Raw genomic sequence first — 17,001 nt, forward strand, 5'->3', positions numbered from 1 at the left:
AAACACTATTTAACAAATCTATACTTGGATACTTCCCAGTCCAGAGAGCAACTGTATGCATTGCCTCATGCCGGGAAGTCAGAGCAATAATGGACACCCTCCTGTGGCAGCAGTTTACCATCGCAGAGATTATCTGTAACAACCAGCCTCCCAAAGGATACACGATTGACTATAGCATTCGAATCTTATCATCTTAAATGCACAAGAAAAGATATACGAAGAAACACCCCAGATCATCTGGTGGGAAAGTGCTGCATTATACGGAGTGTCATCAGCTGACAAAATACAGTACATGAAAGCATTTCGCTAGAAAAATAAATCAGTTTTTCCCCCCTGAAGGAATCTGCACCTAAGAACCAGATAGTCCGATAGAACTGTTGCTTTTGAGAGATTCGTTAAAAAATAAATTGTGTGTTTCCTTCTCCGGAGCGCCTATGCAGTCTATTCTGTCTGTTCTGTTTTTAATCTACTGTAGATAACCCTTTGTAATGTAAAATCAATATTAAATAGAACATCCAAGTAGGTATGTTCCATATGTATATGCGGGTATACATACATTTGTGTCTGAACAGTTTTTAACAAAAGTCCAATTTTTCCTCTAGAAATACAGTTCCTTTTTTTCACAAATCCCAGGCACACAAATCATGCTAATTTCAAGTACATATTTTATTCTGCATTGTCGTCATTAAGTTTGATTAAGCATTCTCGAGCTTCTGTATGAAAGAATCAAGCCCTTTCATAATGCTGAAGCAGAGAGGATGGAGAGGAGAAAAGAGATATTAAATCTGTGAATGTTCATAAAATGAGCATTCCAGGAGATGTTAAATGAATACCCAAAATGATGACAAGTATTTGTTGAGTGTCTGAATGACAGGTAGCCAAACAGAAAATTGCATGCTAGTTATTGTAGCAGCTGGGAGAAACAGACTCATGTCAGATAAATCTTCACCTTCAATATGTTTATCATTAAAAGGATACGCTTAAACTCTCTCTTTAATTCATTTTGTACTATTACTACATTAAAAAAAACAAAACAAAAACCTGCCGCACGGACTGTATCTGAACCACAATTACTTACTATAATCCCTGCTAGTGAGCAAGCCCACTGGGATTTTTATGGCTAATACATCCGTGTTTTCTCTCAACAGTATCTCACCTATTAACATAACCGTTTCTCAGACGGGAAGGAGTATACTTCCCAGGCTGCACTTTGAGCCAGGAAAGAACAGAGTCCTGCCTAGGCATTCAACCCTTTCAATTCCATTTAAACAGTTTCTTTTGGGGAGAGGAGGGAATGTTTTGACTTTTCTAACTCCTGCTAAGAAGCGGTATGATATGCTGATGCTGATAGGGACCAGTTCTGCAATGCTTTTCAGTGGTGTAAGGTCAGACCCTATCTGATGGCTTGTAGAGGTAAAGGAGCACTGCAGTGGGGACAGGGTAAGTAGCCATTGCTTACAGGCTGCAAATGCAGGGACTGCTATAAGGCCTTCTGAAATGCCGGGGAAGCATTCGCTCCATGTGTAACAAAGAGGCAATGTGCATTCTGACTCGCCAGTGACTGAGGCGAGGCTGTGGCCCTGCTTCCAATTCATCCACATACTTAAGGGATAAGATGCCCACATTTTTGGAGTGTGCAGTGGAGGTTGGTGGTACTGGGAAAACATTATCAGGTTCCTTTGCAGGTAAGTTGCTAAAGCAGCCGATTATAACTGCCTCAGTATAGGGCAGGGCTTTCTGTACATCTACTTAGGAGCAGACATAGTCGGGTTTTATGTTTATATTTCTTTTACATTAACACATACACAGAGGTACCTATTTCCCTTTTCTAACACGTTGTAGTGGAAGCTAACTGAATACAGACATTGCAAACTAAATTAATATTCAAAAGCATATTTCTCACAGGAGCATCTCAACTATTTGGCAAAACACATGGTATAAATGCAACCAAACCGTGCATGCAGAATCCATGAATATTATGCATATTACAATGTCAGTTTTTTTACTTGTCCCACAACAAATCAGGAAAAAAAACCAAACAGCTATAGATGTGTCATTGTGGTTAGAGACATCAACACATGCAGCAGAATACTGGACCACTGCAGTGAAATTGATCTGAAATGGACAACTGCGTTTCACTAACTAGAAATGGGCAACAGAATCAGATAACTGAACAGTGCACATCCCTTTGGAAAAATGGGATTATTTACACAGTACAAATTATCAATGCAGCACTTGGACAAAACTCTAGTTTAAAAATGGCTCAGCTGATGTTGTTAACTTGAAAACAGAAGTATAATATTTGCTCACTGTAAAATCAGAAAAAGTAGAAGACAGTAGGAAATGCTGTATTGGTAAGGTTGCTGTGAACAAATAAGTATTTGCCTGAATAATAATTATTGAGAGAATCCCATTTTAAATGATACACTAGAAATTCGCTGTGTACCAATCACTCTTCCTAGCAGCCTCTGGCAATTACCTTTGTCTGCGGTTGAGCCTTCTTACTATGGCTTACAGCTCTGCAGAATCCCCCTTTATAAGGCTCTAATCCTGCTTCCATTGAAGTGAATGGCAAAATTCCCATTGACTTCACTGGTGCAGGATCAGACCCTAAGCTGGAGGTCACACCTTGGTGTATTTAGAAAACTCTCAAGGTTCTGAAAGCAGGCTTGCAAAGAGAATGAACTGTAACCCTCTCTGTTCAATACTTAATATGCCTTCCCAATAGCATCAGACAGGATTAAACCCAAAGTTCAGAAGTACTTACTCCCGCTAGGGATCAGGTCCCTATCTGGAATGAAGAGTTTGTATCCATAATGTTTTTCCAGAACATCTGGCAGTATTTCAAGTGCAAACTGCTCCTCTTCGTTATTATCACAGTCTAATGCATCTGGATCCACTTTGGTGTAAGAGAGATAGGCATCGTATTCCTTGTTGTCTGTAGAAAAACAAAAGCCTATTCACAGTCATCTGTTTGTAAATGTACTAGGCAGAGGTAAACTGTCTTGTGGCCTAGTTCTGAAACCCTTGTGTGTCATAACTCCTATCATGAGGTCAGTGGGGATTTTGCACGTGTAAGGAATGCAGTACTGGTGAAAATATTTTCTTCCTCGTTGTTCAATATCAAGCTTAAAAACCACTGCATTATGCCAAAAACTTTTAATGGTGAAACACAAGTGCTCCATATTGCATAATAGAGATTGTGAATTATTCCTGGTTTTATACATAACTTTCAACTCCATACGGCTTTAGCAGTGGGCATTCATAAGCCTCATTTTATCCAACTCTTTTTATAGAAGTTTTAAGAAGACAGCACTCATCTGTCACTTCCTCTTTTCCCTTCGCATGCTGAGCTGGTAAATTATGGCTTAGCAAAAGGTAAACAGGTGCATTGGAGACTGTCCCACACCCGAACAGACTTTGGGAAAGTCCAAATGTTGCAGCTTGGGCTTCTTTGTCCTTTATACATAATGAAGGACCAGACTGTGCTTGATTGGTACAGGTGTATGTTGTGGGGTGGGAGAAGTGCAGAGCTGCACCACCCCCAGGGAAACTCCAGTAGTTATTGTGCCTTAATCATACCCAGCCTTTCACAGAGTTCACTGCCTGACTCACTTGAGCTCCTCCCCTAGCTGCTGGCCATCTCTGCTGGTTAATGAGGAGGGATGGCTTGCACCCTCGGTGGCACTTTAAAGAAGCAGTATAATTGGCCTGGCCCTTGAGTTGGCAGAAGAGGCACAACAGAGGATAAGGTTGTTTGTGCCACTTACCCCCACCCACCCTACGCACCCACACAAGAACAAAGTGGGGACAATCTCACCCACATCAGACTACAGCATCTTAGCAACTCTTGCAATGTTATTGCGAGTCTCGTGATAACTGGATTTTTTTCTTTAAGTCTCAGTTCCTGGATTCATGTGATTAGGGGAAAATCTGAGCTTGCATTTAAAAGAAAAAAGTTCCTAGCCTTTGTGTTTGTGGAAATAAGCCTGAAAACACAACTTGAGTAAGTAAAAAAAGCAAAAGGCAAATATAAAGAAACTCAATTAATTTTTAAAATAATCTAATGATTTTTAAGCTAATTTCAGGGTTTTCTTGGCCCTGATTCACCATTTTTAACGTCTGGGGTTTGTAACGCTGTCTTAGTTAATGGCCGTTACCTTTATTATAGCCCTACAGCTATTTCAGAAACAGTGGAAAAATACATATGTGAAAGAGTCAAGTTTTAACAGAAAGGTCTCTAGTGATGGCTACAAGGTGTCATTTCTTACAGAAAATGAAAAATCAAACCATTAATGTAGTGAAAAGAGAAGTGTGTGAAAGTGGGATTATTAAGCACCAATTTTCTGCAAAGAATTGGAAAAGATCTTTACAGCAGAGTCAATGTTCATCAATATTTTGTATTAAAGGAAGATAAACAGTTGATGAGAATGTGATTTATTAATTGCTGCTCTGTACATGGTGGCTATTTCCCTAATATTCCTTAGATAAATCTAGTCCACTGTGGTTCATGAGCAAAAGCAGACAAGATGTGGGCATTTATTTACTGAGCTTGGAATTGATTTCACGCTGGTGCTCAAGTGAGCTATTGGTTCTAAGACAGTCTGGTAAATTTTGATATGATGAGCTAGGTTTTGCGTGATTACTTTCCAATGGCTCAGTTAACAGAAACAGATCTGCCTCTAATCACCAGAGCAGCATGGGATCTAGTTTAACTGATATCCTAACATTTCTTCAATATCAGCAAACTACTAGAATGGCAAGGATGGCAGCACTGCTGAGTCAGGAAGACCAGCAGCAAAAGGGTTAAAACTAGACAGGTCTGGAGGCTGTTCCAAAATCTGCCACACTAGGGAACAATGGAACCTGCTAGAAGGTGTTCAGAGGACAGCCAATGGGTGATCGGGGAGGCAGATGTCACCACTGACAGTTCAGGCCATTGCCAAGGTAGCAAAGCCAACTCCAGGGATGGCCACTGTCATTGGCTCTAAAGTAGAGTGAAATCAAAACAATCAAGCTACGATGTAGAGCAGGTTAATAGTCAAGGTTAACAAATGTCTGAACATTGTTTTAAATCTAACTTGCTATTGAGAAAAAAATATTTTGTCTGGGAAACACAAGTGTCTGTGTGTACTTAACACATGTGGACTTCCTGGGTCTGGCTTTCTAAAAAGCTAGGCATGTGTTTTGTATCTGATTTGCACACACAAATTAAATGCTCACTTATGCATCCAACTCTGCACTTCAGTGTTGTCAACTCTCATGATCTTATTGTCAGCCTTGTGATATTTGGTGTCTTCCTTAGAGTTCTGGCTCCTGGAGTCAGGTGAATTAGATAAAATCTCTGCTTTAATTTTTTTTTTTTTTAAAAAAGGCATCTGAATAGGACCTTTTCAACCTTAGCATTTTTCTTTAAAAATATAGCTGCACACTGTACGGGATGTAAATTTATCCAAGAAAACTTACACAAGATATTTTTTAACTGTAGAATAAAACAAATCCACCTGGCTTCAGCGCCTCCATTTAAAATAAATGAGAAATCGTTTTAGGACCCAATCCTGTAACTGGATCTATACAGGAGTCCTTTATGCCTGTCCTCATTCCTAACACACTCTGCATAGGCAGAGGGAATATCGATACAGAACCTGTGATTTCACTCAGGCCCTGTGCCTCTGAGGATAAGACACTAGGCTGTAATAGCTCTAAACAAACTGGAACATCCATCGGAAATACAACTGTGTTTTTCAAATTTAACCACAGGTGCCGACTTTCCGCTTTCCCTGTGGGTGCTCCACCCCCGCTCAGCCCGAGGCCTGGCCCCCCTCAGTCCCTTCCCCAAGGCCTTACCCTCGTGCTGCCTCTTCCGGCCCCCTCCTTCCCCAAGGCTCTGTCCCCTTTCCACCTTCTCCTGCCCCCACTCCACTCCCTCCCTCAAGCGTGCCCTGCTCCGCCTATTCCTGCCCCACTCCTCCCCTCCCCCACAGCACCTCCCACCCACTGCCGAACAGAGTCAGTGCCTATGAATTTAACAGGTGCACCAAATGACCTGTGTGCTGAAAGGACATTCTCTAAACCTCCAGGAACCCAGGCTCTTTTTAAAATGAAAACGAAGCAAACAAGAAAAAAAATCACATTAAAAATAGCAATAACTTGATGCTGACGACACAAGTCAACAGAACAAGGCAATTCAGAGTTGCGGTTGGCACTCTGAGCTACAGCCCCAGCTGGCATGAAGCATCAAAGTGATAGCTGGTGTGAAATAAAGTCAAAAGAGTTACACCAATTTACACCACCTAAGAACCTAGCTGATGACTTGTCAGTCTGAATACTGACCATTTGGAAGAGATTGGTTTTGTGTCATGATATTTAAACATAGTTTCTAAGTTCTACTAATGCAGACAGAGTAAGAGGGAAATTATTTTCCTCTGCCTCGTAAGTAGCATCCACATTCTTGAAGCCAGCAGATGAAATTCTGGCCCCATTGAAGCCAATGGCAAAATCGAGAAAGGCCAAGATTTCACTTAACATATCCATAGAGTGTTTAATAGAAAGGATTATTATTTTGACACTGACACAGCTTAGTGCCTAAGCAATAGTTCGGGGGAACTGGTTATTTTTGCATAAGAGGAAAAAACCTTCCCCTCTTCTTTTCCAAAATATAGAGTTTTTTTAGGTGTGGGATTTTCAATCGTGCCTAAGTGATTCAGGTGCACTGACGTTCACTGGACTTATGCTCCCAAGTGGCTTAGAAACATTTGAAAATGCCACTCTAGCTCTTTGGCAGACACAAAATACACTAACCTGGAACAAATTATATGGACCTGAGTCACATCTGGGTTGCTTCCGTTTTACAATATCTCAAAACTTTGATTTTGAAGCTAATAATGCAGTGGTGAATCAAACCTCATGTGTCTAGCAATTAAAGTCCTGAGCTAGCAAAGCACTTAAGCACATGCTTATTAAGCATGAGTAGTCTCATTGCAGACAAGTTAAGCACCTACCATAGATATGAAGGGGGAAAGCATTTAAAAATTATCTGCTTTACACTAAACTTCCAGTCCAGTGAGTCCTCTTGAAATAGTCCACATATCTGCATTAAATTATTTTCCTGCTCCCAGCTAGTGTTTGATGGGGCGGGGAGTGGGGAGAAATAGCATCAACCTATTAGTTAACAGAAATAATTACAGCGTTTTTTGCTGATTCTTTTAAATCGGCAAATATGGTGAAATTGTCCAGCAAGAAATATCCGTAATATGCACCTTACTGGTGGCTGTTTTTATTGGGAGTGATGCTGGGAAACATGAATGGAATTTAAGAAATCTGAGGAAGGGTCAGAACTGATTTTCACCTGACTGAATTCTTCTGAGGAATCCATTCACACTTTGTCCTCAATAAAAGGATTATAAAAGAGGCTTCAGAACAATTCCTTTATTGCCAGCTCATTGAAGTCAATAGAAATCCAATTAATTTCAGTGGATTTTGGAATAGGATTTTTGGGCCCTATCCTTCAAGGTGCTAAATACCTTCAATTTCAATTGACTTAGGCACCTTTTGGCTTCAGTTAAAATTAAGGTCCCTCAGCACTGGGCCCATGATATCTTTTTTGGGCTTACAGTCAGTTTCCCTGAGAGACTACTTACCATCCACAGATTCATCACCTCCAAAATTCTGTCTATAGAATAGCATTAACTCTATGTTGTAGCATTTATAGATCGTCACAAGCAAAATAAGCAGGAGAAGGATAGCTCCCAATCCTCCGGCAAGCTCTATTTTGTAGATCAAATCTAGAATAAGCAGAAAAAGACAGACCGGTTATGATCCTTCCAAGCTTTAATTGCACTAATTCACTGTGCAATTCCATGTACAACTGAGCAGGTTCTCTTTATTGCCATTGTAAAATTAAGTCTACCTAATTTTCAGTTCATTAACTATTATTATACTTTACCTATTCACTCCTTCTACGGCCAGTCTACAATTGCCACCTAAAATTCATTTGAGGCTATAGTCGTAACTCTTCGACAAGGGAATTATGCAGTGAATTTATAGAGAGTATTAATCAGTCTCTAAATAGCTTGCAGAGGATAATTGTATCTTCTGTTTTGGCACAACGTGCCAAATACTGTACATGGTCTGTAAGAATAATTATAGTAGATGTACTTCACTGTTATTTAGGAGACTCTAGTTACCAATGCAAACTAAACAAAACTTTTATATTTATAAAGTCAGCAGGTGACTTGATTTGATCTGGTAGGCCAGGGCTTTGGCTAACTCATTTGAGAATTGTTCTAGCCCAGTGGTTCTCAAACTATTTTACTGGTGACCCCTTTCACATAGCAAGCCTCTGAGTGCGACCTCCCTTATACATTAAAAACACGTTTTAATATATTTAACACCATTATAAATGCTGGAGGCAAAGCAGGGTTTGGGGTGGAGGCTGAAAGCTCGCAACCCCCCATGTAATAACCTCGTGACCCCAAGGGCTCCTGACCCCCAGTTTGAGAACCCCTGTTCTAGCCTCTAGAGTGCACAACATAATGTTCATGTCAAGTGTTAATGGCCAATGGGAAGCCAGGGATTTACATGACACAGCTAAGTGCCTTTTTTTTTTGGTATGATGGATACTAAAGGCACCAATGTGCGTAAGATGGGAGTTCTCAAACTTTTACTTAGTATGTGCTATATCTTAAAAGAGTCTAGAGCTGGCTGAAAACTTCCTGATGGAACAGCTTTCCATTGGAAAATGCTGATTTGTTTAAATCAAAAAAATTCACTGGAACATATTGACATTGTCCAAATTTTTGACAAAAAATTATCAAAGTGCTTTGTTTCGACTCTATTGTTTCTTCATCGATATACTATAACAAATATACTATACTATTAGATAAAACAAAGTCAAAACCAAGCAGTGTAACCTTATTGAAATGCAGCTCTTCAATAAGGTCTTTTTGATGTTTGCTAAACATTTTTTTTTTCATTTCACAGAAAATTCTGAAATTTCAACTTTTTGTTCGAAATCGAGATGAAAGAATATTTTGAAATATTAGAATTTCCCATGGAATAGAAATTCAAAGTTTTCAACCAGGACTGATCGGTCAATATCAGCCGGGCGCTCCCATTGTGGCCACAGGAACAATCTCTTCTGCCATTTACAACCACAGAACATCCGTGTAACAATGACAGTGATTGTTTACATGGAAGAGTGACATCAGGAAAGTACTGGAGAATTTATTGAGATAAAGATTTTCCCTTTTTGGAAAATAAATTAATCATTCTCTTCACCTTTGCTCTTAATTTTACCTTCCTTTGTGCTGTTCAATGGACAAAGCTGAAAGATCCATTATGCTCTATTGTATATTCGGTGTCAAACGTAATCCCCTCTCTCTTGCCCCCACCCAGGTTTAACACTGTGGACAATAAGGGCCCATTGATTTATGATAACTAAGATGGATCTATAGAGACCTACAAGATTTGAGTTCTTCTCTCTGTAAGCCATAACAACCGTTTGTATCATCTCTACAGCCAATCCTAACATTTCCTGTGTGTCTCTGTAGGCCATGGGCAGGATTGTTTTCTGTGGAGAGTCCTTGTCTCTTTAATCATCTCAGTACTCTGGTCTAACAGAGCCCAAATATTCTGGCCTTCAGGAATTGGTATAACGTGAAACTGCCAGGGTTTGGAGCCATACAAGTGGAGCCTGGTGTAAACATTTATAGATTACAGCTGATGTTGCACCAGGAAAATGCTAATAAGATGATAATTATATAGGGCACATTTCATAAATGGATCTCAAAGCACTTTACAAAGGAGGTAAGAGTCTTTGTCCCGATTTACAGATGAGGAAACTGAGGCACAGACTGGCGACGCGACCCCAGGCCAGTGGCTGAGCTGGTAATAGAACCCAGGTCCCTGGAGCTCTGCTGGTCACTGACAAACCAATGACAAAAATTGCAATGACCTACAATAAATAAATCTGTAGCACTGGAGGTGCCCATTATCAGACTGAAGTGTCCTCTCAAACATAGAATAGACACTAGAACTACTCAGCCTTGCTTTGCAATTCATCCATCCATAAAACTTACAAGAAGACAATCTGACACAGCTATCACCAACAGCCCAGATTACTTTACACAAGATGTCAGTGCAGATATTTACCACTTTGACAAATATAGTTCAAAGAGACATAAAGCAAACAACTAGGATGATACAAGACAAAGTTTAGAAGCATAAAGTTTACAAAAACTTAGATGCTAAGAAAATGTATCATTATGCCACTGATGATATCTTCAGGTTGAAAAGAGAACATTAGGCGGGCACATTTTGGGCTTAGTTTCATTTAGCAATGCTTCATGTTTCAGTAATTAACCATCAGATGCCCTCAACTTATTTTCAATTTTCAATTCCCAATTTGCAAGATCTCTCCAGCAAGAAAGCATAGTCCCACAGGAGTACGAGAAGGAAAAAGTCACTCTGCATTTCTCAGTGCTCGTTTTCAAAGTCCTGCATGATAGAGGTAGCACAACTACCCTTGGGAGACTACTCCACAGTCTGACAGCTCTACACTCATCCAAATTTTTATCTTTCTTAATTACATTCCATTAGCCCGACTTGTACCTCCCATAGACCACACTAAATATCCAAGCTATACATGGTTTAATCTTTCCTCATAACTTAGCCCATCTCACTCCATAATCATTTTTCTTCCTCTCCTCTGAACTTGCCCCAGTTTGTCACTATCTTCCGCTAATATGGGATTGAGACTAGGCTAAACATACTCAGCCCTGCGTGTTCTATGCCACCCACTCTCCCCCTCTGCTTAACTGATCTGTAAGAGGGGATGCGGGATGGCCCACCAGTCCCTTTGGCTGGCTGTTTCAGTGCTTGACTGGCCCAGACTTATTAGAGCATGTCTACATTATGCACTGGATCAATGGGCAACGATCGATCCAGCAGGGGTCGATTTATCGTGTCTAGTCTAGACGCAATAAATTAACTGCTGAGCGCTCTCCTGTCGACTCCGGTACTCCACCGGAGCGAGACGTGTAGGTGGAGTTGACAGGGAAACATCAGCTGTCAGGTTACCGCAGTGAAGACACTGTGGTAAATAGATCTAAGCACATCGACTTCAGCTACGTTATTCACGTAGCTGAAGTTGCATAACTTAGATTGATCCCCTCCCGCGGTGTAGACCAGGCCTTCGAGACCTTTTCCCCTGAGCTGCACTGTCTCTAATCTTGGTGTAGTTCGCAGTCTAGCCCATTACTTCTATCAAAACTAAAAAATACATTCAGATATATTTCATTCAGGCCCCAAGTCACAATGAGTAGTTCCTTTCTCCTTGAGTAGTCCCACTAAAGCCAATGGGATAACTGTGCAGCAAGGCATTGTAGAGCATGAAGCATCTAAGAATCTGGCCCTTATGCTGTTATACGAGGGAAAATCAGTAAAGGGAAAAGGTGCAAAGAATATTTCTTATTTAAAATAATGAAAAAGATTAATCCATGGTATATTATTTGGAGCACTGAGCTGGTTTAAATGCTAAGAGAACTAGAAATACCCAATAACCAATAGCTCAGTGTAGCTGAGAAGATTCCTTCATGGCTAATGATGACATCAAATACAAAATTTGTTTCCTTTATGTCTGATGTGAAGTGGACGTTCTTGAAAATAAGTGTTGAGCTGTTATTGTTGCAGTATATCCTTTCATTGAAAAGCCTACTGCGTCTTTCAACTCGAGCCACTGATTGATTCGACTCAGCAGCTCCCGACAAGTTATTTCTGTTATAAGAAGTACATTTTATAGTGCACTTAGATTTTTTTTTTATCAGAAAAGCCAAGGACTGTTTTCAAATTCATCTAAAGGGAATTCTAAGCTATTTCCTTGTTATTTACTGAGGGAAGCTGAATGAGAACTGCATAACCTATGGACTCCCAAGTAACAGGCATACTCAGGCAGCGTGGGGGCAAAGGTTGTGTGGAAAATACATTTTAAAATATATCAAAGCAAATAATAAAGTGTCTTTGAAAGACACCAGTGAAGAACTGTGTGACAGAGAACAGATTGTGGTATTCATGGCTCAGGAACACGCCCGTGTCTTTGTTTTCAGAAGTGGGACAATCAGACTGGTTTCCATGTAAAGTTGTCCATGTAAAGCTGTAGTTGTTTAATTTGTAGGCAAAATTGCCCCACTCTGGATGACACTGAGTCCTAAATAACTAGATAAAACACCATTACTGTGTGGCTATACCACCAATATTTCTTGATGCCTAGCGACAGCTGCGTTTTTTATCCTTTGAAATGAACCTTCCTGTTTGCAAGACAATTAAAACACTGATCCAGCAAAGGACTTAAGCACACGTTTAATATAAGCAGGTGAACAGTTTCCTTGGCTTTAGTTTCCTTGTTAAGCATGCTCTTTAAGCAGGGCCGCCCAGAGGATTCAGCAGGCCTGGGGCAAAGCAATTTCCATAAAAAAAAAGTTGCAATATTATACAATGCTATATTCTCGTGGGGGCCCCTGTGGGGCCTGGAGCCTGGGGCAAATTGCCCCCCCCCCCGGCAGCCCTGTCTTTAAGGGATCAGTGCCTAATCCAGAAACTCCATTCAACAATTAAAGTTTGACTTTCTTTTTGATCCTTAATATTATAATTGGAGCATCGTGATTAATATTCACAGGTCTGTGGGTACTTTGCAAGTCCGTACAGGGAGACAAAGGGCAATTAGGATAGGATAAGAATTGATTGGTTTAGGGCACAACAAGGAAAGTTAGGTTAAATATTAGAACTTTATAAATATGCAGACAATTAGACAATGGGACAAGCAGCCAAGAATCGCTCTGGCATTGCCACCAATGGGGATATTAGGTAATAATTGGAGATATACCAATCTCCTAGAACTGGAAGGGACCTCGAAAGGTCATCGAGTCCAGCCCCCTGCCTTCACTAGCAGGACCAATTTTTGCCCCAGATCCCAATCCCCAGATATTCAAGGCAAGACTTGAAATTCAAGTACTGGTGGTACTCTAGGGAGAATATGAAATGTATCCAGTCACAGTGCAAGGGGAGATGATAGAATAACTGAAAAGTGGTCCTTTCCAACTTCCAAATTCTTTACTCAGCAATATTTCTTATGTAGCGCCACTAGCATTCTGAAATGCCTTGAATTTTCTTACTATTCCTTGTGCATCCTAAACGTTCAGTAAAGGAAACAAAACACCGCTTCAGCAACCTTTATATGGAAACTTCCAGGTGCACATATAAAAATAACTTTACTTTTCTGGTAAATTCATTTCCAACCAAGAGTAATAGTAGCAATGCACCCAATTTGTTAACCCTTTTGTGAGCTTTCTGTGGCTTCTCAGTTTTGCTTCCTGAGCTTCCTGTGGCTTTTCAGTTTTGCTTTTCCAATAGATACAATTTCATGGCTTTTGTACCTGATGGAATGCTTCATTTTAGACTGAATGGGGATCTCCATATGGCTATGTCTACACCACATATGTTGGGTATGTGTAGCTATACATTGCAGTGAAACGCAAGCTGTGTCCACAGTGCTGTGTGTAGCTATACGTGTCAGTGAAAGGTTCTGGCAAATGAGATTCCAAATGAGAGAGGATGTTGAAATTAACAATATGGGAAGGATTCTAATGAGATACTGTTTACATTCTGTATAAGATAATGGCATGTTCTAAACCACCGAGTTTCTTAAAAGGTAATACTCATTTGGATGTTTCTTCTACAACCAACAGTATTAAAACTATCATGGCACTAGCAATATTTGGCATTCTCAGCACAGTGAATCCTGCAAATATCAGGGTAAAGGTAAACACAATGGTAATGGATTAACGATCGATTGGATGTAATGGATGACAGAACAAGAAGCAATGGTCTGAAGTGCAGTGTGGGAGGTCTAGGTTGGATATTAGGAAACACTATTTCACTAGGAGGGTGATGAAGCACTGGAATGGGATACCTAGGGAGGTGGTGGAATCTCCTTCCTTAGAGGTTTTTAAGGCTCGGCTTGACAAAGCCCTGGCTGGGATGATTTAGCTGGGGTTGGTCCTGCTTTGAGCAGGAGGTTGGACTAGATGACCTCTTGAGGTCCCTTCCAACCCTAAAATTCTATGATTCTATGAACAGTCTCCTCTGTAGCTGTGTTTTCCTTCTTGTTACTGTAATAAATCAACCTGCACCTGTATTGTTTAAAATGCTCAGTTTAATCAGTGAAAATATAATAAAGGAGAAATACAAAAACAATGAACTTCAATATTAAATAGTGTGTGTTTTCAAATTTGCAGCTGGTTTAAATTGAAATCCTTTCATTGACCATTGGAGCTGGGGCCATATTACTCAACTAGTGAGTCTAAATATGAGCTCAGTAGTTCTCTAAAACAATGTTACACTTACTGGTACACGTATGCCACAATGCGCACGTATTTTAGCTGCAATAAGCACACAGGAAGAAATCCTAGCCCTTTGAAGTCAAGGAGAGTTTTGCCATTGACTACAATGGAGCCGGGATCTCACCCCATTCTCTAAGGCATGGGAGAGTTAAATACCTTTTTTACGCAGAAGGACACTGGCATGCTTACGTCCATTTCGGTTTTCCACGTGGCAGGTGTAGTTAGCCAGGTCTGCCTCCCCAACAGCATCAAAGGTTAATGTTAATTCCACTTCTTTCTCTCCAAGATGTTCTTTGAGGAGTCTGAAAGGAAGAATGACGTCTCCTCTTAGTCTGATGGGGACAGGATGCCAATGAAAAGATCACCATATGCCACACAGTGTACGAAAGGCCACAGGTTGCCTTCCACTTACCCAGCATGGAGGAGACCTGAAAGGGCCCCCAATAGGTGGAGGAGAAATGGGAGGATCATGGAGAGGGAAAGACAGCTATGAGGCCACAGTTAAGAGTAAGATGAGGCTGTGCTGCAGAAGCAGGGTTGCGTACTGTGCTCTGGTGGAAAACCTACAAAAGCAGGTATGCAGCTCTGCGGAAAGCCAGGGATCGCTGGGATTCTGCACTGCCCCTTTTATGGGCACACTACGTGGAGGATCAATGATTTGTGGCTCAGTCTTTCACATGTTCTAAGACACAGAGGGGAAGGGTTTGCGTTCCTGCAATCCTGCAGCAGCATGTAAAAATCAAACCCAACCAATACAAACAAACCCAGATGGGTTTTGATGATGGCACTGGTGCTGATCAGCTGCTTGTAAAAGACATCTAACGAGTTCGCAACAGGAAATGCAGAGTCTACATAATCAGCTCTGTAGCCACCGGAGTCACTTCAGCCCTTTTAGTGTATTATTGCATAATATGTGAGAAAAATGCATCAGGAACTCTGCACAGCACTCACAAATAATGTAGCACTGTAATGACTATAGTACAGTTTTATATGCACCATGTATAATGCAGTGCACTAAGAATGCAAAGTGCTTACGGGCACATCTTTAATCTAGTTAGATTGGGTACTGGAACCGCGAAGCCAAGGAAGCACGGGCTGTAGAAACCTGCCTGGGATCCTGGTGACTTACTTGGATGGCTTACCTATGCTGCAGTGGCTTCCCTGCTTTGCCACCTGAGCTAGCTAGATCAATGCTAGCTCAGTTACATCTACAGGTGCTGCAATCACAACAGTATAGACACTTGAAAAATAAATTAAGGTTTCTCAAAGAACAAAATCCCTTCCCCAAGGAAGCCCAAAATTACAGCGACAGACTTGTTTATCATTTGTACTGCAAAGCTAGCTGGAAAAGCCCCCCCCACCCCACCAAGTAAAACTTTGACTTTTCATCATAAAAACGAGATCTGAAAACTTTTGGCTGAAAAAAAATGTTTTGATTTTGGAGTTTTCAATAAAAAGAAAATTTTTTCCATGGAAAGTAGCTCACTTAATTTAAAAAAAAACCATTGTTTTCCCCCACTGAAAAACAATTTAGATAGACAATTTTCAACCAAGTATCGGTTGGGATGGGGGCCCCATTGTGCTCAGTATTAGATTTTCAGAAGAGCTCAGGACCAGACATGCACTCAGCATGCTGAGCATTTTGGGAAATCTGGCAACAAATTTTGAGAGTGGACAACTTTTAAAAATCTGATCCAAAGTAAGAGATGGTTTCAGCTGTAACATAGTGATCTGGAGTTTGTGGGTGGTTAGATCCAGATCCAGATCCTGAGGTCCAGAATTTGGATTTGCCTCTGGGTTCTGACCACCCCTACAGTTCGGGTGTGCATTGAACTCGTGACTCAAGTGCCTCTTTAAACCACCTAGTTACAGTATGTTAATCCCTTTCAATTCTGCCTCTAAAACCAAGAAACCTTATGCGATCTGAGACAAACTCTCAGAAACCATACTGGAGGGAGCCACATTTTCTCTAGTTACACTGTATCTGCACAAGTGCGTTGAGAATCAGAACTGCCCTCTCCCCCCAGCATATCTTTGAATTTTGGAAAAGTTTGAATTGCTTCTTTTTGCACAACTATCTTCAATTCTTGTGTACTTCTGCATTTCCTGGTTCTGGCACAGACTGCAAGGGCTGAAATACTGCAAGAAAAGCTGAATTTGCATCATTTCTGGACAGAATGGGAACCTCCAGAGAGAAGATGCTCAGGCTGCAGACTTAAATTTTTGCTTGCATTCCATCTGGCTGACTCATTACACGTCCAATCAATTAAGTCCATTTTCTTTATTAATATTCTTTGTATCTGTTGAGATAGTTACCCCGGCCCGTCTTTCTTCTCTGTTGGTAAACAATATGCTCCCCATTTTGGTCCACAAATCACACTGCAGGGAACGAATAAAACAGCTAACAAAGAAGATATCTAGGGGCATTAATCAGAAGCACTTCATGAGTTTTCAGGGTTTTCCAGGCTTAGATTTATTATAATGAGCAAAACTTACACACGGTGACAATTATAAAGATAGTTCAAAATTATGATAAAATAAACTATTATTCCAAAGCCATTTAAAATGAAAGTACCAGCCATTCACCCTACACTTAAATAATGCG

The 17,001-nt window shown here is 40.6% G+C and overlaps 1 protein-coding gene across 6 annotated transcripts in view; it reads right to left on the reverse strand.

The window, feature by feature from the left end:
• Positions 1-17,001, reverse strand: part of IL1RAPL2 (interleukin 1 receptor accessory protein like 2) — a 548,931-nt gene that overhangs the window by 9,689 nt on the left and 522,241 nt on the right. For 5 of the 6 annotated variants that reach the window (XM_045029383.1, XM_045029380.1, XM_045029378.1 and 2 more), the window contains 3 exons: positions 14,553-14,698; positions 7,641-7,784; positions 2,768-2,956 (listed from right to left, as the gene is read on the reverse strand). In XM_045029383.1, coding sequence (XP_044885318.1) covers positions 2,768-2,956; positions 7,641-7,784; positions 14,553-14,698 — 479 coding nt within the window. The remainder of the gene's footprint in view (positions 1-2,767; positions 2,957-7,640; positions 7,785-14,552; positions 14,699-17,001) is intronic. The other variant, XM_045029382.1, reaches the window with a different exon arrangement.

Source organism: Mauremys mutica, chromosome 9 (genome assembly GCF_020497125.1).
Source record: "Mauremys mutica isolate MM-2020 ecotype Southern chromosome 9, ASM2049712v1, whole genome shotgun sequence".
Taxonomy (NCBI): Eukaryota; Metazoa; Chordata; order Testudines; family Geoemydidae; genus Mauremys; species Mauremys mutica.